Below are 27037 nucleotides of genomic sequence, written 5' to 3' on the forward strand. Positions count from 1 at the left end.
ACAGTAGTAGAGTCTTATAATGTTTACAATATGTCTTTTATGTGAGTTTTGCTGCACTTGTTCATCCTTGAGTTTGCTTCAAATAACCTTGCTAGCCTAAACCTTGTATCGAGAGGGAATACTTCTCATGCATCCAAAATCCTTGAGCCAACTACTATGCCATTTGTGTCCACCATAACTACCTACTACATGGTATTTCTCCGCCATTCCAAAGTAAATTGCTTGAGTGCTACCTTTAAAATTCCATCATTCACCTATGCAATATATAGCTCATGGGACAAAATAGCCTTAAAAACTATCGTAGTATTGAATATGTACTTATGCACTTTATATTTTATTAAGTTGCTTGTTGTGCGATAACCATGCTTCGGGGAACGCCATCAACTATTGTTGAATATCATGTGAGTTGCTATGCATGTCCGTCTTGTCTCGAAGGTCTATCATTTTAGTGGTTGGAGCATGCAAAATTGTTAGAGAAGAACATTGGGCCGCTAACTAAAGCCATGAACCATGGTGGAAGTTTCAGTTTTGGACATATATCCTCAATCTCATATGAGAATAATAACTTTGCTACATGCTTATGCATTTAAGAGGAGTCCATTATCTGTTGTCCATGTTGTCCCGGTATGGATGTCTAAGTTGAGAATAATCAAAAGCGAGAAATCCGAAATGCGAGCTTTCTCCTTAGACCTTTGTACAAGCAGCATGGAGGTACCCCTTGTGACACTTGGTTGAAACATGGCATGCGAAGATCCGGTAGTCCAAGTTAAGTAGGACGAGGTGCGGGCACTATTAGTATACTATGCATGAGGCTTGCAACTTGTAAGATATAATTTTCATAACTCATATGCTTTATTACTACCGTTGACAAAATTGTTTCATGTTTTCAAAATAAAAGCTCTAGCACAAATATAGCAATCGATGCTTTCCTCTTGAAGGACCATTCTTTTACTTTTATTGTTGAGTCAGTTTACCTATCTCCTTCCACCTTAAGAAGCAAACACCTGTGTGAACTGTGCATTGATTCCTACATACTTGCATATTGCACTTGTTATATTACTTTATGTTGACAATATCCATGAGATATACATGTTACAAGTTGAAAGCAACCGCTGAAACTTAATCTTCCTATGTGTTGCTTCAACACCTTTACTTTGATTTATTGCTTTACGAGTTAACTCTTATGCAAGACTTATTGATGCTTGTCTTGAAGTACTATTCATGAAAAGTCTTTGTCATATGATTCAGTTGTTTACTCATGTCATTACCTTTGCTTTGATCGCTGCATTCATTTCATATGTTTACAAATAGTATGATCAAGATTATGATGGCATGTCACTTCAGAAATTATCTTTGTTATCGTTTTACCTGGCTTCGGGACGAGCGTAACTAAGCTTGGGGATGCTGATACGTCTCCAACGTATCGATAATTTCTTATGTTCCATGCTACTTTATTGATGATACCTACATGTTTTATGCACATTATATGTCATATTTATGCATTTTCTCGGAACTAACCTATTAACAAGATGCCGAAGAGCCAGCTTGTCGTTTTCGCTGTTTTTGGTTTCGAAATCCTAGTAAAGAAATATTCTCGGAATTGGACGAAACTTTCGCCTGTGGTCCTATTTTTGCACGAAGCTTCCGGAAGACCGAAGACCTAACGAAGTGGGGCCACGAGAGGCCGGGGGGTGGCCGGCGCGGCCCAGGTCTTGGCCGCGCGGCCCTGCCCCCGGGCCCCTCGTGTGGCCCCCCGCGTTGACCTTCCGCCTACTTAAAGCCTCCGTCGCGAAACCCCCAGCACCGAGAGCCACGATACGGAAAACCTCACGAGACGCCGCCGCCGCGAATCCCATCTCGGGGGATTCTGGAGATCGCTCCGGCACCCTGCCGGGAGAGGGATTCATCTCCCGGAGGACTCTACACCGCCATGGTCGCCTCCGGAGTGATGAGTGAGTAGTTCACCCCTGGACCATGGGTCCATAGCAAGAGCTAGATGGTCGTCTTCTCCTTGTTGTGCTTCATTGTTAGATCTTGTGAGCTGCCTAACATGATCAAGATCATCTATATGTAATTCTATATGTTGTGTTTGTTCGGGATCCGATGGATAGAGAGTACTATGATTATGGTGATTATCAATCTATTGTTCATGTGTTGTTTATGATCTTGCATGCTCTCCGTTATTAGTAGAGGCTCTGGCCAAGTTTTTACTCTTAACTCCAAGAGGGAGTAATTATGCTCGATAGTGGGTTCATGCCTTCATTGATACCGGGACAAGTGATGTAAAGTTCTAAGGTTGTGATGTGCTGTTGCCACTAGGGATAAAACATTGATGCTATGTCTAAGGATGTAGTTATTGATTACATTACGCACAATACTTAATGCAATTGTCCGTTGCTTTGCAACTTAATACTCGGAGGGGGTTCTGACGATAACCCGAAGGTGGACTTTTTAGGCATAGATGCAGCTTGGATGGCGGTCTATGTACTTTGTCGTAATGCCCGGATTAAATCTCACTATATTTACCATGTCATGTATATGCATTGTTATGCCTTTCTCTATTTGTCAATTGCCCGACCGTAATTTGTTCACCCAACATGCTTTTATCTTATGGGAGAGACACCTCTAGTGAACTGTGGACCCCGGTCCTATTCTTTACATAGCATACATTCTACTTGTTTTACTCGTTTTCTTTGCAAACATCTTCCACTCGATACGTTTAATCCTTTGTTACAAAGCAAGCCGGTGAGATTGACAACCTCACTCGTTTCGTTGGGGCAAAGTACTTTGGTTGTGTTGTGCAGGTTCCTAGTTGGCGCCGGAATCCCTCGGTGTTGCGCCGCATCACATTTCGCGACCATCAACCTTCAACGTGCTTCTTGGCTCCTCCTGGTTCGATTAAACCTTGGTTTCTTTCTGAGGGAAAACTTGCCACTGTGCGCATCATACCTTCCTCTTGGGGTTCCCAACGGACGTGTACATTTACGCGCATCAGTGGTCTAGGAGGCAGATAAAAAATAAAGAACCTGTACCAAATATTGTGAGGACAGTGCTGAATATCAAAGGCATTGTTGCCAACAGTGCAAAAATGAAGGGTAATGGAAATATGATCCGTAGAGGAGGATGGACAAAACCTGCATCTGGAGTCTACAAGCTAAATGTGGATGCTGCTTATGAACCAGAGACGGGGAGAGGAGCAACCGGTGCAATTATAAGAGATTCCAGAGGAAATTTTATTGCGGCCTGCTGTGAGTATAATGACCATGCAATTGACGTGGCAACAATGGAGGCCTTAGCCCTTTTGAATGGACTAAAACTGGCAGAGCAGTTTGGAGCTCAGTCTCTAGCTGTAGAATCTGACTCGATGGAGGTGGTGGAAGCTGTCCGAGATCCATCGGAATATCGAGGAACGGGAGCGGTGATTATTGATGACTGCAGACATCTGTTAACGGTGCTTGGTATGGCGACGTTCACACATTGCCCGCGAGAAGCTAATGAGGTTGCACACTCGTTGGCTCGCCATGGTTACACCCAGGAAGTTAGGGAGTTTTGGTTTTCTGATCCTCCCCCTTTTCTAGATCCTGTTCTTATTTCTGATCGGGTGATCATTTTGTAATCATACTGTTTACTGAGGCAGCAAGTTTCTTACGCACTCTTTTCCTCCCAGGATACTGAAGGGGACTGGAAGGTTTTTAATGAGGCGGCTTGCTGACCTAATATATATAATTTGTGCTTCAAAAAAAAAAACAACAATCTAGAACAATCTTGGGAAGCATCAGTAACTAAAACTAAGTTGAGGAGCCGGAGAAGCTTCGGGAACAGACTGAACTGAAGCATATAAACGGAGCCATGCAATAGAGATTGGAGAGAATGCGGGGTAGCTGGATGGATGGTCGATGCCGGCATGGAATATTCTTCATTGGAAGGTGATGATTTCGCAAGACGTCAATAGATTTCAATAATTTCAAGACATATTGAATCAGTTTTTGGAATCAGTCTCTTGAAGGTGTTCGTAGAGGTAGAGTGTGCGTTGTGCATTCATAAAGGTAAGTTATTGTATTTTCTGAGACCTTGCGTTTGTATTTGTACTGTGTGTGGCAAAAGAAAAAAATCACTTTCCTGGGGGAAATTTGGGCCTACAGTACCAGCCCACTTTTTCGATTGGGCTAGCCCATACTAACAAGTACAAGGCCGAATGGTTGGCCCAAACAGAATGGCCAAGCAGTCTCCTCGGCTCGGACGCCTATCGATCGGCGAGAACCGCTTCCATCTCCCCGTCGGCGGCTCGGATCCATGGCCGGAGGAAGTCGCCGCCGGCGTCGTCGCCTGAGGGAGCGGCCGCCGCAGGCCGAGGAACCTTCCTCGCCGCCTCCGGAGGCGGCACCAGCTCGTCTCGGCATCAGGTCTGCGTGCTCACCTTTAACTTTGCCCTAGCTTAGTCAGTGGACCACGCTGCAGCCCCTGAACTGAACAAATCCAAGCCATTATTCCTTTCCTCTGGTTCAGTTTGGTCTTCCTCAGGGTGCTGCCCTGCCACTGCAAACCCTCGAATTTTTGTTTAACCACCGAAGAAGTTGCACATGTGAATTAGGATAGCATACTTTTAAGGTGACATGATTTTTGGACATGATCTGTACAAATGGAATTGAAAGTTCTGAAAGGATGGGGTGTGGGGAATGAATAGGGTTACAAAATGTCATGCTGTATGTGGTTCTGATGTAGCCCATTCTGAATGAAGCTTAGCATTGTTGGTATACAGCTTACCGCGGGAATATTTGGGGTTCAGTTAAGTGGTCATTTTTGGTTGCACATACCCATTCTTTGCGGTTTACTTGTTAACATACATAATCTCTCTATTCTGGTCCATTGATACTGAATTTTCTCTATTGGCAGAGAAGCTGTTGTTGGAGAGGAGCCCTCCAAGAAAACCTGCGTCGCCTCGGGATCTACCTCCTCACCCTCCTCGGGATGTCATGATTGGGATTACCCTCTGGACAGCCTGCTCCATCAAATCATATCTCTCATTAGCTCATTCCATGACCTCCTTGCTTTCAGAGGCACCTGCCGCTCTTGGCGCGCTGCGGCCTCTTCCTTCCCATCCGTGTATACCTTCACCTTCCCACCTCTCCACCTCGAACCAGATATTAGCCATGGAGTTTTCAACTATAAACCTAAATGGAAGCTTGTTGACCCTGCCAAGAGAGCTTTATCCCTTCGCTTTTCAGCGCCCAGAATTAATCCATGTCGCATGTGCTATCTGGGCTGCTCGTATGGGTATCTTATTTTCTCCGACCGGGAGCACTGCCATCTCCTCGATGTGTACACTGGTACTAAGGTGAGGCCTCCCAAACTCCAATCCGATGGCAGCTCTTTGATCTACTATGGCTTCCTTGTGGCTCCGCTCACCTCACCCAACTCACGTCTCACCCTTTTATCGAGGACCTCCATGTTCCAGTGGCAAGTTGGAGCGAATTCCTGGACAGAGCACCCTCTTGTTGGTGAACCCATCCATCAGATTGTCTTCTTCAAAGGTCAGATGTTTGCCATGGACTTTGTTCAGAGGCTACATACCATACGCGTCGTGCCTCAACTCAGCATACAGGAAGTAGCAGTTGTGTGGGAAGAGGGCATGCTTGTTGGCCTGCATTCTAAGCCATGGCTGGTGGTCTGTGGTGACATGCTTCTCTTGGTTGATCTCTCAGTAAGCACGGACCTACTGTTTGGCTTCCCTGGCACCTTACGAGTCTTCCGCCTCGACTTTTCGGACGAACCAGCTAAGTGGGTGAAGATGGAGAAGTTGGACAATTGGGCTCTCTTTCTTGCCAATGATAGGAGGAACCCCACATTTTCGTGCATGAACCCCGAAAGATGGGGAGGAAAAAGTAACTATATTTATGTTCCGACGGCATCCCAAGATTCTGACGAGCCATGGACTGCAATAGAGGTTGGACAACCAGTGCCAAACTCAACTCACCGCTTGTCATTCAGTTCTGCGGCCACTGCCCATTCCAGTCCACTAAATAGCCTCTGGGTGCTCCCCAGTTTGGTTTTCGGAGTTTGCCAATAATTGTTCATCGTTGGTTGTTTCAGTAGTAGTTGCAGTTGTAGGGTTTTTAACTTTTTATTAGTCTTTTACAACACAAACACTATCAACTGCTCGTTTTATATGGTTTACTTAGTCACTAGGTTCTTGTAACTTCCAGGGTTTCTTGACTCCGCACCAAATGTATCGTGTACAAGAATATTTTTCTATATTTTCTCGAGGCAGTTATCCTCCTGCGCAGTGACACATATATGGCTCAGCCCCATGGTGATTAGTCTGCTTCTGATGTAGCAGCTTGGTTGAGGTTAGTTGTGTGACCGAACTGGAAAGTACATTTTGGATATGCCGAACTGTTTTTGAATCTGTTAATATTTTATATTACACAATCATGTGTATGAATGTGTGCTCTTTTATCTGGCCTCTCCATATGTTCTTTGTGCTACTCCTTCTCTTTTATGCTTTATGTCCTGAAACTCTTCTGATTTAATGGGAGAAAGTACAGTTGCAATGATGGTCAGTCTAGTAAGATGCTGAGGAGATTTCGTCAATCATGCACAACATGCAGTTCCATTCAAACAAAAGCTTTATTTAAGAACAGATGTTCGTATTTCCAAGTTGCAAACTTGCAATAGTACTGGTCACACATGATGATGAATGACACTTTTTTTGTCACCACTTCATCAATCAACCGAACGGTGATCGATATACCTAGCTCGACACATCTTCTCTTTTCAGCGGCAGGCACCATCGGCACATGTAGCGACAATAGGGATGCTATTCGGGGTAGGGGTGATTGTACTGCAGGGGGTTGTGGTGCAATATTATGGGATGTTCACCTTGCAATAAATATTCTGCTCGTTTATCTCAAACTAAACCTTCTGCTGTGGCTGATCGAAATTCTGGCCTTGCTGCTGTTGCATGATCTGTGGTAGCTGCACTGCACTGCAGGGGGTAGGGGTGATTGTACTGCAGGGGGTTGTGGTGCAATATATGGGATGTTCACCTTGCAATAAGTATTCTGCTCTTTATCTCAAACTAAACCTTCTGCTGTGGCTGATCGAAACTCTGGCCTTGCTGCTGTTGCATGATCTGTGGTAGCTGCACTGCTGCTGCAGCACCTGGCAGCTGCTCGCCTACCACATCTGCGGTCAGACAAATGGTGCCATGACTGGGCCACACTGTTGCAGGAATGCACTACATGTGTTCATCCGATGCTGCCACTGTTGTTGCGCTGGCACTGCCCACACCCGTGGCTGCAGGTAGTGTCCAGCTGCGCAACTACTTTGGTCACCAAAAGGCAGATGAGAGCAAGGATGAATAAGGTCTTCATGGTTGCTTTGGTGTTTATGTTGTGTGAAGGATGATGGAGTGTCTTCATTGTGCAAGTCTATTTATAGCTATCATGGTATGATTTTCTGCATTGCCTTTCTAAGTTGTTTTTCTGAAGTGTTTGCATGCCTTTCCAACTGATCATCTAATACTCTTGTGTTAGGTGGCCCTACAAGTTGAATCTTGGATTATTATCAGTTTTAATTTTTATCACATATCATCTGGGATTTCAGCTGATAAGTATAATCGATATGACTCACCAACTTTAAATGTCAAGCATAGATTTTGATTCATCCATTTGTGGACCCCATTTTGCTATCTTGTGTAAGTTGTTAGATATAAACCAGATTAGGATGGCTTTTTGGTTCACTTTTAAATGTCAAGGCTTGTGTGTAACTCCATGTTTTTTTATGGATATCATTTCGTGTAATCATCATATCTGAAACCCTTACATGTAAAGGGTTGAGTTGCACTCCAGTAATTGTTTCCTGAAACTGGTTTTGTATTGATTGGTGATATAAGAGCACGGCATGACTCATGAAATTCCCTTTACATGTCAATTATTGTCGTGGCTTTGCTCTAGTCTTTGAACCGAATTTGTTGTCATTTGTAAAATAAGATCTATGGTGTATGCTTGCATCATGAGCAATATCTTACTCTTGCAAGCTGGTTATTTATTGTTTGCATCCCATACTTGGCCCGTCAAACTGAGCATTAACTTACACTTTGCCTTGTGTCAGTGGCCTCCTCGCTATTGTGAAACCCTGAACCTTTACTTCCCTTATGCTCCTCTCTCTGAACCCACCTTACTTTGGTGGTTAATTAGTTATGCATTCAAGCCTGGGATGGGGCGTATTGATCTACTTTTCAGTTATACCAGGACAATATTGTGAATACGCAACAATTTAAGCTAACGAAGAATGCAAGTCTTTTATTTTCCATGCTTTTATTGTTGCAGACATCAAGACATTAGTCATTGTGCTTATAGTTATTTTACGAAATAGGTTATTCTAGTGTATAGTTCACTAGACAAAAGATCTGTATGAAACTTCAACTGAACTTGTATCAATTGTTGTTTCTCTGTAGAATTGAATTCCAGTATTCATGGAATGCGTGTATCTTATTCAGACCTTTTGATATAAAACAGCGGGATATTTATTATTATTATAGTTGTTCAGTTTTCTGGAACCTCCATGGTTTCTTGACTTGGCATCAAATGTACAGAGCATAAGAATCCTAATTTAAATTGTCTCTCACCAGAGCATAATAATTCTTATATTTCAGCTCTCATGCAAGAAATGCATTGTTATTAAGATAAATGCTTCATTCAGGAATAGAGCTTCACTCTCTTTCCTTGATTATTTGTTTCGCTGGGTTCAGTTTGGGTTTCTCACGATGTTTGTCTTTCTCTAACAGGAGGTGTTGCTCAATATACATGTCCAACATGTCACGGGCCGAAGCATAACACTGACTGAACAGTTGTTTATCTATTCTCACTCGTTAAGGAAGCTGCTACTGCAGTTTACAGCAAACAGTGATGCAGGCGTTCTCAGCACCTAATACTATTCCTCGACAATTTCGATGTCTGAAAGATCAACTGACGTGAACTCCCCCTCTGACGAGAAAATTCCGTTGGCAGTTTGGACAATCTTTTTCTGTGGAATCTGGCCGATCTTGATGTGGTCGTCGTCCGTCAGCTCCCAGTCGAAGATCTCAAGGTTTTGTTTTAGCCTCTCCTTGCTGAAGCTCTTGACGATGGGGCTCATTCCTTGCTCATAAATCCACCTCAATGCTACCTGAAGGAGAAGGAAGAAGGGCCCCGTTACTCTCATCTGGATGTTGGATTGGGTGACAAAGCGACTGCTGCCGTACCTGTGCGATGCTCTTTCCTCTAGCCTTGGCAATCTCTGCGAGCACCTCAGATTCCAGCACGGCGTTGCCCTCTGATCCGGACCATTTCTGCCCACCCAACGGCGAGTACGCTGCGACGTGGATGCCCTTCTCAGCGCAGTAGGCCCTCAGCTTCCTCTGCTGCCAGGCTGGGTTCAACTCCACCTGCACATCATACCACCAAGAGTTCACCGCAGTGACAATCTATATATCCTGGCCATTTCTATACAATATTAAGATCAGTATTAGATACTCTGGTAACCTGGTTCACTGCAGGTGGGACGGTGGCAGCTGCCAGGATCTTGTCTAGGTGCCTAGTGGTGAAGTTGCTGACGCCGATGGCCTTGGCGAGCCCGAGGCGGTGGCACTCCTCCATCTCCCGCCACACACCCTCAAAGTCGAACGGCATGGCGTCCTCCCGCTTGGCCGGGAACACCACTGGACCTGGCCTCAGGCTGACTGGCAAGTGGATCAGGTACATGTCCACGTACTCCAGTTGCAGGTTCCTGAATCGCCATCAAGATGAAGAAAATTGATTGACGGTGGTCAGGTTAGGCCAAATTGATCTGCTGCGCGATACTTACTGGAGGCTTTCCTGGAGGGACGGGAGCACTAGGTGTGGGTGGCACTGCGTGCACCAGAGCTTGGACGTGATGAACACCTCCTCCCGGGACGCCACCAGCCCACGCTGCAGTGCCTCCACCATGGCCTCGCCCACTGGCCGCTCCGACCCGTATAGGGAGGCCGTGTCGAAGTGGCGGAAGCCGACCTCCACGGCCGCAAGCACGGCGTCCCTCGTGGTCTCCGGCACCAGCGGGTACTTGGACGTGCCCATGCCGATCGCTGGCATAGGCCTGGCGTTCCCGGACCGCAGTGCCACCTCTGGCGCCACTGCTGTCGAGGCCATGTGTCGTCCCTGGTCACCCACCTGCTTCACACTGACGAGGCCGGCCTATTGTGCAATTGAAGGTGTATTTGTTGTTCTTGTTGTGCTTGTCTCAACAACTGCTTCCAACTGAAGGTATGCTCATTTGTCCTTTCCTAGCCAAAATCCGCAACGTCATGAATTGTTGTCTCGGTATCCCCACATTGGAGTAGTGCTCATCTTTTGTTTTTGCTGAAGCTGCTCGCGTGAGAAACGGATGGATCTGCAATAATTGCATGTGTGACGAAGAATTCAGAATCATCAATAATTGCTGATGCTAAGCAGGACTCCATCCAGCTAAGTAGCACTTAATCTCACCAAATCCCCGTAGATGGCCCATCAGGGTCTTGAGTTGATCTAAACTATTGATCCTTTTTAAAAGGGGTGTAGTGAACCAAAAGTTTTTTTTATAGGGTTTTATGTTATTGGAAGTCGGCATTTTTAAAAGGGGAGTAGGTATTTTGTTGTTTTGTAGTAGCATTTTGGGAGTCTCTGCTAGAGTTGCTCTAATTAGTTTGCATACGATTTGTGGCCTAAGTTTAAGCAAGTTTGGTAAAGGTTGCGTGGTAAATTGTTGAGAAGTTAGCTCCCGACAAATCAGGCCCTAAAATACAGCCGGTTTATTTAAGAGATATCATGGTGCTTTCAGTTGCATTTCAGCTAAACAGGATTTGCAACTAGCTAGGCATCATCCAAAAAGTCCTCATCACTAGAATAATTGGTATCTAGACCACTAGTTAGGCTTCTTCAGAATGAACACATGTACAAATTATTAGTCTTCTGACCGGTTTATAAAATCTACCAAGGTTAAATGTCACAACTCACAAGAGAAGTTTGATTTGTCATGTCAGTAGAGTAGACCCAAATCCTTAGAAAATGCAAAGAAAAACAGAGGACCCCTTCAGAATAAAAGAAAGGTGCCATGGGTTCACGATAACACCTAGCGAACAACTGCTCTATGGTTGCATCTTATCCTATCAATGAACGCATCATCATTTTTTTCTGGGGATTAGGGAACTTTATTACTCATAAACAGGGTTATAACCATCAGGAGTAGCTGCTGACGCACAGCCAGGTACACGATGTGACAATAAGCTCAACCTTGCTCATGGTAGGTGTGGCAGCTAGGGTTCTTCAACTTCCATTCAGCTCATCCTTTTTTACATGCTATCTGCTTAATCAGGAGTAGCAGATTTCATGTTTTCCGACCTAGCGAAGAATGTGGCGTGAGTCAAGAGTCAAGACCTCGAGTGATCATCCTCGGAGCTCAGATAGTCCTCTTGCGGTTGTTGTAGATGTAGGATCTAGCCAACCAGAGGTAGAGCATTAGCTCGGCGGCGCTGATGCTGGCGAGCAGCCAGTAGAAGTAGTCGAGGTGGGCGCGATTGAGGTTGTCCGCGAACCAGCTGTCACCGCCGTCTCTACTTGTGACACGATCGACGAAGGAGATGAGGGCGCTGCTGATGAGCGCACCAATGCCGGTGACGCTAAGGTACAACGCTAGCCCCAGGCTGCGCAGCTCGCCGGGCATCTGGTCGTAGAAGAACTCCTGCATGCCGACCAGGGCGAACACGTCCGCCACCCCCATCATCGCGTACTGCGGCACCAGCCACGCGCAGCTCATCGGCACCGTCGCCCCGGGGTCGTCAACCAAGCCGTGCTCCCACGCAACCTCCAGCCGCCGAGCCTCCACCAGCGCCGCGAACGACACCGCGGCTAGGGAGATGCCCATGCCAGTCCCCACACGCTGCAGCAGCGTCAGTCCTGACGGATTCCCTGTGGCGTACCGCAACGCCGGGACCAGTAGATGGTCATAGATGGGCACGAAGGTCAGGACAGAAGCCGCTCCGATAGTTTGCAGGGCTGCCGGCGGCAGCTCCAGGCCGTCGAAGACGCGGCGGTCCATGGTGCGGCCCTGTTTGTTGAAGAGCGTCATGAGTTGTGCGTACACCATGCCGTACGCCAGGCACGCTGCCCAGATTGGCACCAGCCGTAGCACTTCACGCGCCTTCTCAGATTTGCCCGTGGCTTCTTCATCTTCCTCCTGCCGCTGGCGGTGTCTCTTCATGAAGCCTGAGCTCCTAGCCAGTGTGGCGAGGCTACGCGCGAAGCGTGCAAAGGGGATCTCGGCGCCGGGGGTGGGCGTGTACAGGCGGTAGGTGGGGGTGCCGATGAGGAAGAAGGTGAAGGTGCATAGCATGATGGCGCAGAGCGAGCCGAATGCGATTCCCCACCCTACGTTCTCCTGGACGTAGCTGACAACGACGACCGCGATGTAGATGCCGACGGACATTGAGAAGAACCACCAGTTGAAGAGGGAGCTTCGGGATGCGTGCTCCTTGGGGTGACCAGGGTCGAACTGGTCGGCAGCGAAGGCGAGGCCGCATGGCTTGTCTGCGCCCTGCGCAATGGCGATGAGGTAGAGCGACACATAGAAGAAAGCCACCTGCAGCGACGAAGGCTTGAGAGAGTTGTCGATTCCGTCTGCGGGCGATGAGGGCTGTACCAGGAGCGTGGACGCTATAGTGATCATACCATACCCCTACATGCACATGTGCAACTTGTCACTGTTTGCAAAAGCCTACAAGAATTATTGCAATAATCCTAAAATACATGTCATTGCAAAATCTGAATAATGTAGTTGAATTGGTAATAACATGGATCATTGCAAAATCTGAGATAATTATTGGCTCTGCCTCAAATACATGTCAAGATATTTTCTTGTAATTCTGAAATTGTGTCCCATACTTGTTGGTTTATCAGAAACTCAGAAAATACGTAAAATTTGGACAACACTATAATAAATCAGTTTTTTTTTTAAATTGTTGCAGTATGGATCATTAGAAAAATTATTAACATTCCAATAATCCTAAAACAGAGTTAAAAAATTTGAAATCATAAAAATCATTATAAATTTTTCGAGGGAGTTACAAATTTGTCTCTGTAATTTGGCTGGGTTTTCGATACGTTGAAAAACTATCTTTAATTCCAAAATGCCATCAAAATTTGTGTATTTAACGGCTTAAATAGATGTAATATCATGTTGGCCTTTTGAGAATGGTGAAATACCCACACGTCTCACCCCTGCACACTCGGTAACAACCTCTATCCTAAACCTCTGGATGAAGACATGCTAAGACAATAATCTTAAAACTAGTCCAAATTACAGACTACAATGTCCGAAAACAACATCTTACATACGACCTCAGTGATGGAAAGGACCAATCTTAAACTACAACTAAATAATCGTAGTTGGTAGGGGAAGTCCTAAAGGAGAAAGCATAAAGGTCATATTTGAAAATGAATTAACATTGAGCGCCAAACCAAGAATTGTCTCGAATAGACTTAGTTTGTTGCGTTTGGTTTGAAATGATTATTTTGAATTCAGCGAAACATACATGTTTTATGGGATTTTTAAGTGTATATATGGTTCTCTGTCGGATTTGTTCGAAAAGATTTAAAAATTGTAGAGATGGGATTTTTCAGTTGTATACATCCAACTGAAAATTTGTAGAGATATTAATATGACCATTCTTTTTTTTTCTGCGAAAGGTACCTTACTGTTCGTTCATATATTTGTTGCATTTAATAAAAATAAAAATGCGACTGGTAGTATACTACTCTTGGAGGTCGACCCTGCCACTAATTAACTGGTTGTGCCTGCATCACCCCAGCCTCGTGTTCAGCGTGTAAATGCTCTATCGCGCTGACGCAGGATTAGCAATCATCATGGCAAAAAAAATTGAACGAGACGACCTGGGTCTGGGAGACTGTGTTAGTGAGTTACCAGGACGTAGAGTGTGTAGGCGAGGATGATGGAGCGGTAGCGCCCCAGGAACGAATCGGCGACGACGGCGCCCAGCAGCGGCATGAGACTGGCCGTGCCGGACCACACGTTCACGGCGGAGGCTGCGGCGGCGTTGGAGCGACCGAGAGGGCCCGTCAGGTAGGTGATGAGGTTCGTCGAGACGCCGAATAAGGCGAAGCTGCCGGCGATCTCCACCACTGCAGATAGCGATCGATCGTGGCGCGCGTAAGTATCAGCAGAGGTTGAGATATTGCAGAATTGTCTATGGGTGTCGCTCAGCAAACTGGGGAAGTACGTACCAACGACGAAGAGGGCGGAGTGCCAGCCGCCGGACGTGCTGCGGCGGACGGGGCGGCCGCGGAAGTCGGAGACGCCGGCGAGCGGTGGCTCCTGATCATCAGTGTCCGCGCCAGCAAGCAAGGGGGCCTCGGCGTCTCCCATTGGCGCCATCTCTCTCTACCTCTCTCCCAGCTCAGCTCTCAACTATCATATACTAGTACCAGATTGTTGACTGGTTAGAGTGAGGATGGTACGATCATATATTACCAACTTCTTCGGGGCGTTCGCTTGGCCGCGATCCTGCAAAAAATCAGGACTTGCTATGTCTCCACTAATCTCCATCTCCATATCCATCTTTATCTCCATCTCCATCTCCACTAATAATGTAAAATGATTCACAATGGTAGATTTAAACTATCTAGACCATCTAGTCAAATAATACTCCCTCCATCTATAAATAGATGTATAAGATTTTTTGTAAATCTGAATATACACTAAGTAGCGTCTAGATACATCTTGATTTAGACAATGTCAGATACCGCTAATCGACACCGTACCCCACAACACCACACGTGGGCCACCCTATCTCTCACCATAGCTGACCCTACCATATTGTCCGGCGCCACCCCTGCCTGGTGCTCCCGTCCCTGCCCATGCCTGTGTCGTAGCTTGCACACTCCTCTAGTGATCTCTCATGCGGCTGTAGCAGGAAGGAACTTGGGCAGCGGTAGAGCAGCAGCATAACGTAGCGCAGCGGCGGCGGTTGAATGTCGCACGTCGCCGAAATTATATTTAGGAAAATGCGGAAAATGCCGAGAGAAACAGACGAATGTTCACACTTTGCTATGTTGTGGCCGATCCCCCTTTTTTTTTGCGAAACATAGTACAATCAAAGGCGTCTGCTTTTACTCCAAGCAAAGAAAACTGATACAGAAGCCTTGTGCTGGGGCTGCCAGCTATTACAGGAAATATAAATGTGGAGAAAGAAAAAAAGGGGATACATTCCCCGAGCAGCTAAATACACACATGCTACAACCCCCAACACACAGATCACACGGTACTCAAAATTCTGAACGTTCCAACCCGATGCTATTGAGCAAGTCTCGCTCGAGGCCATCGGCGTAGGTACCCGTCACCGTCAGCGTGCCACAACCGAGTCTTCCTTCTAGTAGTGGAGCGAACTTAGCAATCTGCAAACTACACGACGACGACCCGGCAGTACTAGTACGAGCTGCAGCAGCAGTGGATGCTGACTTGATCGACATTAAACCTAACCGAATCTCCAAACGTTACCTTTGATGGTGACAAGGTACCGGAGCATTCGATCTTGAGGGAGTCGACATAGTTGAAATATATCTCACGTCCGTCTTGGTCATTCTCAAAACTGAGATGCTCCTCGATGGGCTTGATATGAACTACGCGAACTCCGAGTCGTTGAAGAGTAGCGATGTGGCGTATGTCCTCTTGACTTGATATTCTAACCTCATGGCCAAAGGTTGGACACAAATGCGGAAGCTTGGCCAACCAGGAAAGGTTTATGCGTGCAACACCTGCAGCTGAAGCTCCGGTCGTCGTCGTCGTCGTTGTGTAAAGTACCTTAAGGCTCTCTAGGGTCTCGGGCGGCTCGACGATGTGGTCGAAGCAGGCAAAGTCAAAGCTGCCGCCTTCCTTCTCCAGCAGCATGAGTTGCAGCGACAAGGATTCCAGGTGAGGGAGGTTCCTTGAGATGGCATTGCAGAGCATGTCCCAGTTGTCACGGTTTATGCCGGAAAGCCCGAGCTTGCGCAGCTGGGTAAGCTTCTTCACCTCCTCTAGAAAGAGGAAGGCGCCTTTCCCACCTGCAACATTCACAACACCAAGTGTATGCATGTCTGTCAGCCTCCATACCCCCTTTGCAGCAGCAAGACAAACTTCAACACCACCGCCATTTTCTGCAACACGGCGGCGCCTGCGCAGATCCAGCTGCTTCTTGGACTGCCACCAGCTGGTGGATTCCACCAAACCACGTGCCTTCCTCTTCCATGCTTCAGTGATGAATGCCACAGGTAATGCTGCAGTGGGTCCTAGGACAGGGCTTGTGCCGCCATGGTTATCTTCTTCTTGTTGTGGTGGCATTGGTGGTGGTGTTGATGGTGGTGGGGTTGGTGTTGGTGCTTCTGTTTCTGTTTCTGTTTGCACTAGGAGGAGGCTTGTGTCCGTTCTTGCGCCCGCACGGATGTACTGCAGCTTGTGTAGCTTGGTGATGATACTAGATGGCAGCTCGACTATGGATGTGTATCTCACATCTAGGGTCTGCAACTGCCTCATGTCACCTAGTGAATCTGGGAGACGGGTGATTTGCTGGCATCCTCGCAGCGATAGGAACTTGAGGCGATGCAACATCTTGCCCATCTCCTCCAGGTGGTCATCTGTTACATAGGTTGTATCATCTGAAGTATTAGTGCCCTCCAGATCAAGCACCCGAAGTAGCCTCATCTTTTCGGAGGTGAGGAATGGCTTCCACGCCCCAAACACTGTCAGTGACCGCAGCCGTGACAAGTCGATGCTGTTGAATACTGCCTCGTCTCTGTCCCAGCTGCTTCTTATGGTGAGGTGTTGTCCAGTGAGTCCCGAGCTAGGGCTGCAACACCCCTCTAGTGCGAACACAAGGTTATCTTCCATGGGCCGCGACTTGATGTATGAACCGAAGAAACCATTGACCTTGCAGCTTTTCAATTTTCCTATTGTCTCTTGCTCCTTGTATAATATGCTCAACTTCATGAGCTTGGACAGGTGCTCTTCTCCCTTCTTTTCCGCGGCACCACCACCACCACCACCACCAGATGAGTAACCCTCTGCGATCCAGCGCCTTCCCAAACGCCTCCGCCTAATGCTTTGGTCCAAAGGGAAGACGGACAGATAAAAGATGCATGGCTTGAGTTCATCCGAGCAAGAATCAAAGTAGGATTGCATCCAACAAAACAGGCCCTTTAGATCTGGCAACTCCTCCAAAATATACATGAAGTTATCATTTATGTTATTCAAAGTCCCTAATCCCAGTGAGCCCTCGACAAGTCTTACGTCTCTGCAACCGCTCGCCACAGCAGTTATTATTTCCGGAAGCCCACCACACTTGCATATGATAAGATTTAAAATCTCTGCTGCGCGGGAAGACAATTGCTTGCTGTCCAAAGCTATCTGGTACAATTAATTCAAAATTATTCCGATATTTGAACTATATATAGCAAAGTCCACACTGAAGCTTCATCAGTATGGGTAGTGAGAGTTAACGGATAGAAAGATAGAGTAGATAGCACACACATTACCTCTGTGAAGAGATCAAGGGCTAATTCAGCATCTAGGCCTTTGATGTTGTGAATGTCACGAGAGCCTACTGTACAATGTGTGGCGATGCTTTCTTCACGTGTGATTACAACAGTAGTACCACCAGGAGTAATAGGTTCGGATAACAGGGCTGCTTTTATCAAGTCCCAGTCATGCTTGGACTGCAGACCATCAAGAACAAGGACAAATTTGTTTTCGTGCAGAATTTTAGAACACCACTGCGTAGGGTCCTGGCCTTCCATCATAGCAATTGCCACAGCTTCCTTGGCTTCATCTGAATAAAAATCCAGAAGCAATCGCCGACACATATCCTCCATATCGAACGGATGGGGCACATCCACCCAGCCGAACTTTGTTTGAGAGTATGTCTTTTCTTTATAGTACCTTTCTCTGACCGAAGCTGACTTTCCAATGCCAGCAATTCCCCAAAAAGACACCACACCGTTATTTTCCAACGCCAGCGAAAAGGCACACCTGGAAGACCCAACAAAATTACGAGGTTCGGATTTATCCTCTTCCTCTATCTCGCCTCCTCGATCTCCATGTCCACGATGATGGGAACCCTGCAGGTACATAGTATATACACATGTAAGTACGTATACAATAAATTTGCTGCCCAATTAAGTAAGTACGTGCATACCCTTAGCAGATCTCTGACATCGAGAACTCGAGATTCGTGGTCTACACAGTAGTTGGCCACACTTTGTTCTTTTGTTACAACAAGTATAGAACCTCTGGTAGACTCGTGTAAGAGCTCCCGTTTTATCAAGTCCCAGTCCATGGAGTCCCGCTTGATGATACTGATACAGACGAGCCAGTTGTGTTCAGTTAGAAGCTTACGACTCCTTGCAATCCTATCCTGGGAGCTCATCGTCTTGAGCTTTTCTTCTGGATAACAACTTCTAAGTAATTTGTCAGCCAACTCGACCAGCATGTCAATACTAGTTGTTCTATAAGGAACGTCGTACAAGCAGCAGTGTTCAAATTCCACCCCATCTGGATCTGGCCCTCTCAAATAATTTCTCCATCCGTCGCCGCGCAACGGTTGCATAAATTCGTTGCGGTCATCATGATGATTCCACAACAAGGAGACAACACCAGGGCGTCTAAGTTGCCAATATAGTTCACCCATGCCGATGCGATGACCACGACCCTGCAGATAAATTTATTAATGAGTTGATCATCAAATTTAGGGTTTGAGTAGTAGTACTTGATTGGAGCAAAGTGGGGTAACAAACCGAAAAATGAATGTTTCCAAGGATACAACACACGCAGACCCAGGGAAAATCTCAGTTGCGACCCACATGCAACTCAAAAAAGTCGACCAATGTGTAACTCCTTAAAATAGGACAAATCGATATGTAACCCAATGGACTCGAACATTTTTCTCAATTGCAAACCCATTTATCGCTATTTCTTTTATTGCAAAGAACAAGCGTAGCACAGAAAGAAAACTAAAGAAATGGTAAACGCCATGCTACAAAGGCACGGCAAATAAACGAAGCAGTGACAGCCTACGGCCAAAAAAGATAAGCGCAAAGTGCCTGTGGAGGAAATGAAGCCCCACACAAAACTAAGTATTGCACAAATTTTAATGCACTTAATCCAATAACTGATTAGGTGACTGAGATTTAATAAATCTCGGGCGCCTTAATTTTATCTTGGTGATCAAATTAGTACTCGAAATTTTCCCGCAAAATACTTAATACTCCAAATAAACCAGTATGAGGGGGGGGGGGAGGGGTGGTGGGTAGATAGTAGTAGCGTGTATATCTCGGTGTAAGTTACTACTGTTGTAGCGGAAAAAAATACGCCACTGATACCTCTGTTACTAGTGGTAATAACAAGTAACTGAGGTATGTTTTACCCCTAGTCCCACTTACTAGTGATGCACTTTTTTCTTGATACGTCGCTGCTAAGTAAACATCGTTGACTTATCAGATTTTTGTGTGCCACCGGTATTACTAGCGGGGTGGAACTATTTAGTTAGGTGTGTTGCTAGTAATGTGATCTCTATAAGAGTTTTTCTACTAGTGCAAGTCTGCTACACAAGCCGGTCCTTAGTACGTTTACCCTAGATCATATGTCGTTATAATTTTGATTGAAGTACTCTCCAAATGTGGGTCTGGACCATAGTACTTCTTTCTAATGTTCTGTGGTTGGGGACCATAATATTATTCAAGCTTCCTCTCACTTAGATGTGAGGACACGGGATTGGGGCGTGTATTGGGTGCTAACGGGGCAGGAGCTTAAAAAACGACAGCGATAGGGGGGGGGGGGGGGGGGGGCTAGGAGGCGGTGGAATAGCGGTGGTGACTGAAGGACTCCAGGGCACTAACGGGCGGGCTCCAGAGGCGGCCGCGGTGGGTGGACCCCTTTACGGTGGCATTGGTCGGACCCTGGAGCTTCGATGGTCGGTGTAGCCCGCGGATTCAGTGACACATGGTGTGTACCAGCGACAAGAAGCACATGAATCGGGGTGTGCTTGATGGGTTGGCCGCGACTTTAATGGTGGTGCGGGACAACTTTATTGGATGGGGGCCACTTTTCAAACGAAATACTCCTGCTACACTTTAGTTATAATCGGCGGAATACTACGACATGTAGTGGTCCCAAGGACAAATGTTAGATAGAGGCATTGGTTAGGGTAACACCTATGAGCCACAAGGCAATTCCGATATATAGCTAGTTATGCATCTCACGAGTTTCTTATAAGATTAGATAACACATATATTTAAATAATTAATATTTTAGTTCTATGAATATGGGCATATTACAACGTAAAGTTGTGGAAACTAATGATCAAATCAAGTAGCATATACAAAGAATTTGCAAAGTAATTAATAAAAAGACCCAGCAAGATATATGTATATATATAAAAGGTGTTTGATTGTTTATTGGGAAAATACTTATATTACTTAAGGGAAAAAAGTTGAAGTGCAAATCAAATGTGGAAAAAATAATATAGACATAAAAATCTGAACTACTTTTTCCACATTCTAGTTATTATGTTAAGTGATCTGCGAAATATCAAATTCAAGGATTATGTAGTGTGAGAGATTAAAACAAATAGAAGTTGTTTAAGAGGGGGAAAAAAGAGCTAGCATGGAGTACAGGTGTGCACTGAGAAGTCCTCTCTCAAACTCAATTGTTGGGCAAATTAGTCTCACCTCAACCAATGAAAATTTAGTAGAGCTAGGTAGGGAGCCACGTACCTTGGGGAAAATTGCATAAAGGTATTGATCACGAAAGAAGGGCCTTAGCTCCCACACCTGGCATGGCTCCCTGGTGCAGGCAAGTGCAATCCCCAAGTGCCTAGTGCAGACGATGATCCGGCTGCCGTTGTTTCCATCTGGAAGGCACAGTCTGATGGCATCCCAGTCTGCGATGCTGGATAGTTCTTGCTCGAGGACGATGAGATACTTGTGCTGGCTGACTTGTTGCACGAGCTCCGACTCGTCGTCGTGCTGACGGCGGTGGAGGTGAGAAGCGAACTGGCACAGCAAGGCGTTGAGGAACTCTAGCGGGTTGAAAGGATGCGTCGGCTTTACCCACGCGCGGTTCTTGAATTCTCGGCATGTGCCCGCGTCATCGTACGCCTGCTTCACCATAGCCTTCCACCCAAGTTGCCCAACAGTATCGGCTTGTGGACTGCCCCACAGCGAGATCACTTGGAGCTCGCTGCCTTGGCAGTCGATCAGCTTCTTGAGGTCGCCGGTACTCACGGCGTCGTGAAGCTTTCCCGTGTCCTTCCACACCTTCCTCAGAGCCTGGAATGTTGCCGCCGCCGCCGCTGATGATGATGATGATGATGATGATGATGATGATGATGATGATGCACCGCTGATGGCAGGCTGCGTAAGAATCTGCTGATCATCGCCGCCGCTCGTGATGAGCTTGTAGCGGATGTTCCTCTGGCTTACGTCCTCCACCCTCGCCTTGAGCCGTTTGATCTCCTCCACCGCCGCGTCCAGGGGCAGCGGCGGCATCGACATGCATACCAGGAAGGAGGAAGCCAGGCGCTGGACCCAGTCCCAGCGCGACAGCTTGTTGTCCAGGTGGACCACGAACTCGACGCAGTCCTCAACGTCGAAGGCCAGCTCGCGGAGCTGCCTCACCCACGTCCGCACCACCTGGTTCTTGGAGGCGCGCTCCCCGGCACCGGAGGCGCTGAGGAAGGCCTGCATCATCTCCAACTCCCCCGAGATGAACACCAGGTCGTCCTGCACGCGCACACGCAGATCCGCCTCCTCGATCGCCGACTTCACCCTGCTCACCGTCCCAGCCACCGCCGTCTTGGTCAGCCCAAGCGCGAACTCCGCCATTGTTACTGTTTGTAGTGTCTGGTGTGGCGTACCAGCAGCTACCAAGTCGAGAAGCATGCAGGAAGCTAGTTATATAGGGGTAATCCTCCGGCCAGAGGAGAGGTCATGCTCCAAATACATTTTCCGACATGAGATATCCCTAGATCAACTCTTCTCTACTCCCCTCAATTCACTATCATCTCGCATTCTGGTTTAGTCGAAGTCCCTTGTAAAATTTAAACAAATATTTTGAAAAAATTATACTACCATTTAACATAAATGTTGAATTGTTCAGGCTTGGTTTGGTACGTACCTAGAGAGGTCCCTTCCCATGCATGTGAGCTGGAGCAGAACGGTTGTCTCTACATCATATTTGATGGTCCTGTAAGGTCTCCATCGATCGGCCGGCCAATAAAACGTCTGTCCTCTTAGTACTCGTTTGTCTGAGTAGGTGGCAAATCTCTTGTATCTTGATATTAATATATTCCCTTTATCGAAAAAGGTGGCAAGTCTCATTCTGATAGTGAAATATCAGAGAAATACCTGGAAGCACCAAAACGAAAAACTTCTCTTCCCATCGCGCCAAGCCCAGGGTCGTCGTCCCGGGCTCCCTCTTGATGCGGAGCAAACTCCGGGGTGCCACCACAAGTTGAAACCGACCAGAAGATACCGGAGGGTTGAGCAGCAGCCACAGGGCTGCACCCAACGCCGCCGCCACCATCTGCCGAAGCACAACCACACACTCTATCTCACTTCTCACGTAGTCGCATCCCTTGAGAGAAAACACATCACATGGGCCAAAGCGAGCGCATTCAGTGGAGCAGTAGGCTGCTGCCACCGATGGCCTTAATGCGAGCATAACTGCTTAGGCCTGGCTCGCACGCCGACGTGTCGTGTGCTGATATGCATGGCTGTTATTTGTCCATCCGTCCATCCAGATATTTCCGTTCGTCGTCCTCTGCGTTTACATTCCAGAGTATCATCATATGCAACCAACAAAAATTAATCAAACGCCACGTGCCGCCAGCGAAATAGTCTCCTGGAGAGGAAACAATATGCTCCTGAACCACCTTGCATGGCGTTGCAACCTCTCTAGCCCAATGGAGTACTGATACATTTGGGTCTGTTTTGCAAAGAAATTAACCACCTAGAACGTCGGCTCAAATATTTACACTTGACGCCTTTGGGTGACTCGACTGTCCAGGTGAAAGAGGTGGAGAAAAAACTTCGCGAAATGTTTGAACGGGAGGAGCATCATGGCTCACCAGCGCTCACGAGTTGATTGGTTAAAGGAGGGTAATCGGAATACCTCGTTCTTCCATGCACGAGCATCGGCGAGGCAGAGGACTAATAAAATTAAATACTTAGTCCGTGACGATGGTTCTAGGTGAACAAACATGTCTGATATCAAAGGTACAGTGGATCACTTCTATGAAAATCTGTTTACTTCTGAGCCTTGTGATGGGACTGATCAAGTGGTTGATGCAATTCGTGGCAAAGTAACAGACGACATGAATGCAGAATTGTGCAAACCGTACACTGATGAAGAAATCAATCTTGGTTTATTCCAGATGGGGCCTTCAAAGGCACCGGGGCCAGATGGATCCTTGTTCTGTCAAACACACATGGATTTCTTCAAAGATGAAATTTGCAAGGCTGTCCGAGGTTTTTTTAGGGGGGGATGTGATTCGATTATTGTGCTGATCCTGAAACTCAATAATCCTGAGAATATGAAGAATTTCCGTCCTATCAGCTTCTGCAACGTTTTAAACGAAATTGCCTCCAAAGTGTTGGCCAATCGGCTCCAAGTGATATTCCCAGTTATCATCTCCAAGCATCAGAGCGCGTTTATGCCTGGACGGTTGATTACGGAGAATGCTTTGGTGGCTTACGAGTGTCTTCATACAATTAGGAGACAACATACCAAGAAACACTTTTTCGTCCTGAAGATCGACATGATGAAAGCTAATAGGGTGGAGTGGTACTATCTTTATGGTTGTTTGGTGAAGTTGGGTTTTGCTCTACCTTGGATCAAATCTATTGAACAGTGTGCCATTAATCGGCGATTAGCCAATCGGCACGCGTCAAGGTATGACTGCACGATCTTATCTAGCAGTATTAAATTAATTTATTGAGTTTAAAAAAAAATTAGGTCCTCGTCTTATAGGTTGCACCGGGGCCCCCAAATCCTGGAGACGGGGTTGGTGTGATGCATGACCAATGTGAGGTATGTTGTACGGGTAAATGGTGTTCTTATCCAACCGGATTCCTATCCGAGGTATTTGTCAGGGCGTTCCAATAAGCCCCTACTTGTTCTTGTTGTGCAAGGAGGGTTTGTCGCCCCGGCACGCCGCCACCATGCTGCACCGTGGCGGCTCGAGCTAGCTGACGCGCTGCTGCTGCCAGCCGGCCCCTGTGCTGCGTGCTGCGGCTCGGCCACGCTGCTACCGCCCCGACACACCGCTGCCCCTGCTGGCCTCCTCCACACGCCGCTGTCGCGGGTTTGTTAAATTGTTCAAAAGATTCTTATTCTTGCAGGATCTACGTCGAGTTCGATGGAAGTTCTACGCCCGAGGCTCACTTGCTGTAGTCCTGCAGAGAAATTTTGTGAGCCATGCCAATAGTGGCATGGTGCTATGCCAACTGTCTGTGTCAATGATGCAGTGTTGCGTTCATATTCATCGCCTTAAATCCCGATGCTTCCTAATCAATGATTCAGTTTTGTGTCCACAGTCATCATCTCAAATCTCGGTGCTTCCTAATCATAAGAACCCTCTATACACGGCGTGTCATATGTGATATGGCTGCAGCTTAACTCTATCTCCTATCTTTCGCTCCGACCGGAGTTGGATGCTTTGCTTGTGAATAGTCCTACTCCACTTCTTCTCTTCTTTAGTACTAGGAAAACTGACAACAACCATGCAATGGATATTTTGATCGCTTCAATAATGCCTTCAGAGCACATGGGCATTAAACTGCGGAGAAGTAGTTTCTAGCTTAGATCAGTGTTTTTGTGTTTAATTTATATACGTTTGTTTCCCTCTATAATCAATAAAAAGGTAGATGCGCTCTGCATTTTCAGTCAAAAACTGCGGAGAAGCGAACACCCTTACTCTAGCTTCTATTATATATGTGATAGACTCGTAAAATGTGTCACACACTCAGAGAAAAACTAATATTTGTGCATCTATAAATAACTTCAAGCGGTTCTGAGCAGAGAAATGCCTATCATTTAAGTATCTAAATAGTTAGCGCGTCCAAGAAAGCAAGTCATGCTCTTGAATAAACATGTTCAATCGAGGAAAGATTAGTCTCAACGATTCCAAGGAGAACACATACATAACTGCAGTTCTGGGCTTAGAGTCATGACACTATGACAGGCAAAGAAAAAAACCAGTGATGAATTAAGTGACCTAATGCATACTGAACTGTTCGATAAATCAGCAACCAGAAACAATCTCGGGCAATATCACTAACTAGTATAAACCTGAAGTTGATGAGACCGAGTAGCTGTGGGAATATACATGCACGTCAGCATGGAACAGATTGAACTGAACTGAAAGATATAAACATCACATGTAGTGATTTAGATACAACAGGGGCAATAATTAGTATGCTGAAAGCCAAGCAATTTTGAAACCATTTTCAGCAGAGAGATCTATCCAAACCATGGGTGAATTTAAAGATGTTTAAGATCACATAGCTATCTGCCCATGGATGATGATAACAAGACAGTAACACCAGACACTACATCCACAGCCTAACACAACAGACAAGTTAACCTTACACAGAACACATCTCTACACTTCAAGAATCACTAGGCTGGGATCAAAGCAATTATGTAAAGGTTTTTTGGGTGGAGAAACCTATCCAAACCATTTTTCTGAATTCAGATAAATGGACATTTGTTTTTAGGATCAGATAGCTAACTTTCCACTGATGATGGTACTACCTTCGCTCGGGATTATAAGACTGGCGCGTATATCTTAGGTCCTCAATTTGATCAACATGACATGAATTTTACAAAACAAAAAATATATTATTAGAAAATAGAACATCTAAACTTCCTAATGATATTTATTTTGAAATATATACCTTATATTATGTTGGTTAAATTTATGACCTAGATATATGCGCCGGCCTTATAATCCCGAACGGAGGAAGTAACAAGCATGGTTTTGAAGGCGTCCCTAAGGCGTCGCCTAGGTGACGCTTAGGCGTCAAGGCGCCCGCCTCTGCCTTGGAAAATCGATCGCTTTAGGCGCCTAGGTGTCCAAAGCGCCCGCCTAGGCGCCAGAACGCCCCCTAACCTCTCTAAGACGCCTTAACGCCTTCAAAAACCATGGCAACAAGATGGTAACATCAGTGAAAGACCATTTACTTAACCTGTCCAATCAAGGAAAAATCAGTCTCCAAAGTTACAGTGAGAACTAAGTGACCTAACGCATACTCAAAGTATTTGATAAATCAACAACCTAAAAAAATTTCATGCAGCCTCGTCAGTAACCAAAAAGCTGAATTTGAGGAGCCCTAGCAGCTTCAGAAATATACAATGATGAACAAACTGAACTGAACTGAAGCATATAATGCTGAAAAGTTAGGACTTGGTATAATGGAATCCAAGTAATTTGGAAACGTTTTAAGCAGAGAAACCACTTACTGAATTCAGAGAAACAGTCATCTGTGTTTAAGATCAGACCGTTAGCTTCGAACTGATGATGACAAGATGGTAACATTAGAGACTACTACATCAGAGCACAAGAACACATACCATCTTTTCTTGATTGGACATCATTTTCAAAAGTCAGTTTAGCTACTTGTTTTTTTTAATTCTAGAAGCTATCAACAACATTGTACTAATGGACTCCAGAAAATGCTGATATTGTACCAATAAGTGCAAACATGTAAGCCCCATAGGGATGTGGCGGATAAGACTAAAAGGAAAATGAAAAGTGCTACACCCTAGGATCCCTTGCACTAATCCATCAACGCGAAGTGATGTGAGCCATGCTAGCAGTGCAAAGCAAATTTTGTAGTTAATAACTGCAATGTTGCGTCCAAAGTTATTGTCGCAAATTCTGACGCTTCCTAGTCCTAGGAAGTATTTTATGTACGCAGTGTGGCATATGGGGTTT

The 27037-nt window shown here is 46.1% G+C and overlaps 3 protein-coding genes and 2 pseudogenes across 3 annotated transcripts; 1 reads left to right on the forward strand and 4 right to left on the reverse strand.

Annotated features, from left to right (window-relative positions):
- The first annotated feature begins 3088 nt into the window (after positions 1-3088).
- Positions 3089-6202, forward strand: LOC124647082. The gene is made up of 2 exons (XM_047187073.1): positions 3089-3612; positions 4894-6202. The coding sequence occupies exons 1-2, from the start codon at positions 3089-3091 to the stop codon at positions 6065-6067; spliced, it is 1698 nt and encodes a 565-aa protein (XP_047043029.1). The 3' UTR covers positions 6068-6202.
- A 572-nt stretch (positions 6203-6774) lies between these two features.
- Positions 6775-7373, reverse strand: LOC124647084 (annotated as a pseudogene).
- Positions 7374-8934: 1561 nt separating this feature from the next.
- LOC124650238 (deoxymugineic acid synthase 1-D-like) lies at positions 8935-10172 on the reverse strand. The gene is made up of 4 exons (XM_047189787.1): positions 9847-10172; positions 9525-9768; positions 9245-9427; positions 8935-9168 (listed from the first exon to the last, which is right to left on the reverse strand). The coding sequence occupies exons 1-4, from the start codon at positions 10167-10169 to the stop codon at positions 8935-8937; spliced, it is 984 nt and encodes a 327-aa protein (XP_047045743.1). The 5' UTR covers positions 10170-10172.
- A 1282-nt stretch (positions 10173-11454) lies between these two features.
- LOC124647085 lies at positions 11455-14393 on the reverse strand (annotated as a pseudogene).
- Positions 14394-15495: 1102 nt separating this feature from the next.
- Positions 15496-21996, reverse strand: LOC124647086. The gene is made up of 4 exons (XM_047187074.1): positions 20814-21996; positions 18239-18751; positions 17580-18161; positions 15496-17451 (listed from the first exon to the last, which is right to left on the reverse strand). The coding sequence occupies exons 1-4, from the start codon at positions 21978-21980 to the stop codon at positions 15496-15498; spliced, it is 4218 nt and encodes a 1405-aa protein (XP_047043030.1). The 5' UTR covers positions 21981-21996.
- Between the last annotated feature and the right edge of the window lie 5041 nt (positions 21997-27037).

Source organism: Lolium rigidum, chromosome 4 (genome assembly GCF_022539505.1).
Source record: "Lolium rigidum isolate FL_2022 chromosome 4, APGP_CSIRO_Lrig_0.1, whole genome shotgun sequence".
Classification (NCBI taxonomy): domain Eukaryota; kingdom Viridiplantae; phylum Streptophyta; class Magnoliopsida; order Poales; family Poaceae; genus Lolium; species Lolium rigidum.

Excerpts from the sequence above, each read along its gene's own strand:
- LOC124647082 (XM_047187073.1), top strand. The coding sequence starts at position 3,089 with ATGAAGGGTAATGGAAATATGATCCGTAGAGGAGGATGGACAAAACCT. Across the intron at positions 3,613-4,893 it reads TCTGATCGGGTGATCATTTT|AGAAGCTGTTGTTGGAGAGG; the intron begins GTAATCATACTG and ends CTCTATTGGCAG.
- LOC124650238 (XM_047189787.1), bottom strand. The coding sequence starts at position 10,169 with ATGGCCTCGACAGCAGTGGCGCCAGAGGTGGCACTGCGGTCCGGGAAC. Across the intron at positions 9,428-9,524 it reads TCCCACCTGCAGTGAACCAG|GTGGAGTTGAACCCAGCCTG; the intron begins GTTACCAGAGTA and ends TATGATGTGCAG. Across the intron at positions 9,169-9,244 it reads GAGGAAAGAGCATCGCACAG|GTAGCATTGAGGTGGATTTA; the intron begins GTACGGCAGCAG and ends CTTCTCCTTCAG.
- LOC124647086 (XM_047187074.1), bottom strand. The coding sequence starts at position 21,980 with ATGCTTCTCGACTTGGTAGCTGCTGGTACGCCACACCAGACACTACAA. Across the intron at positions 18,162-18,238 it reads ATGTCAGAGATCTGCTAAGG|GGTTCCCATCATCGTGGACA; the intron begins GTATGCACGTAC and ends ATGTACCTGCAG. Across the intron at positions 17,452-17,579 it reads CCCTTGATCTCTTCACAGAG|ATAGCTTTGGACAGCAAGCA; the intron begins GTAATGTGTGTG and ends TAATTGTACCAG.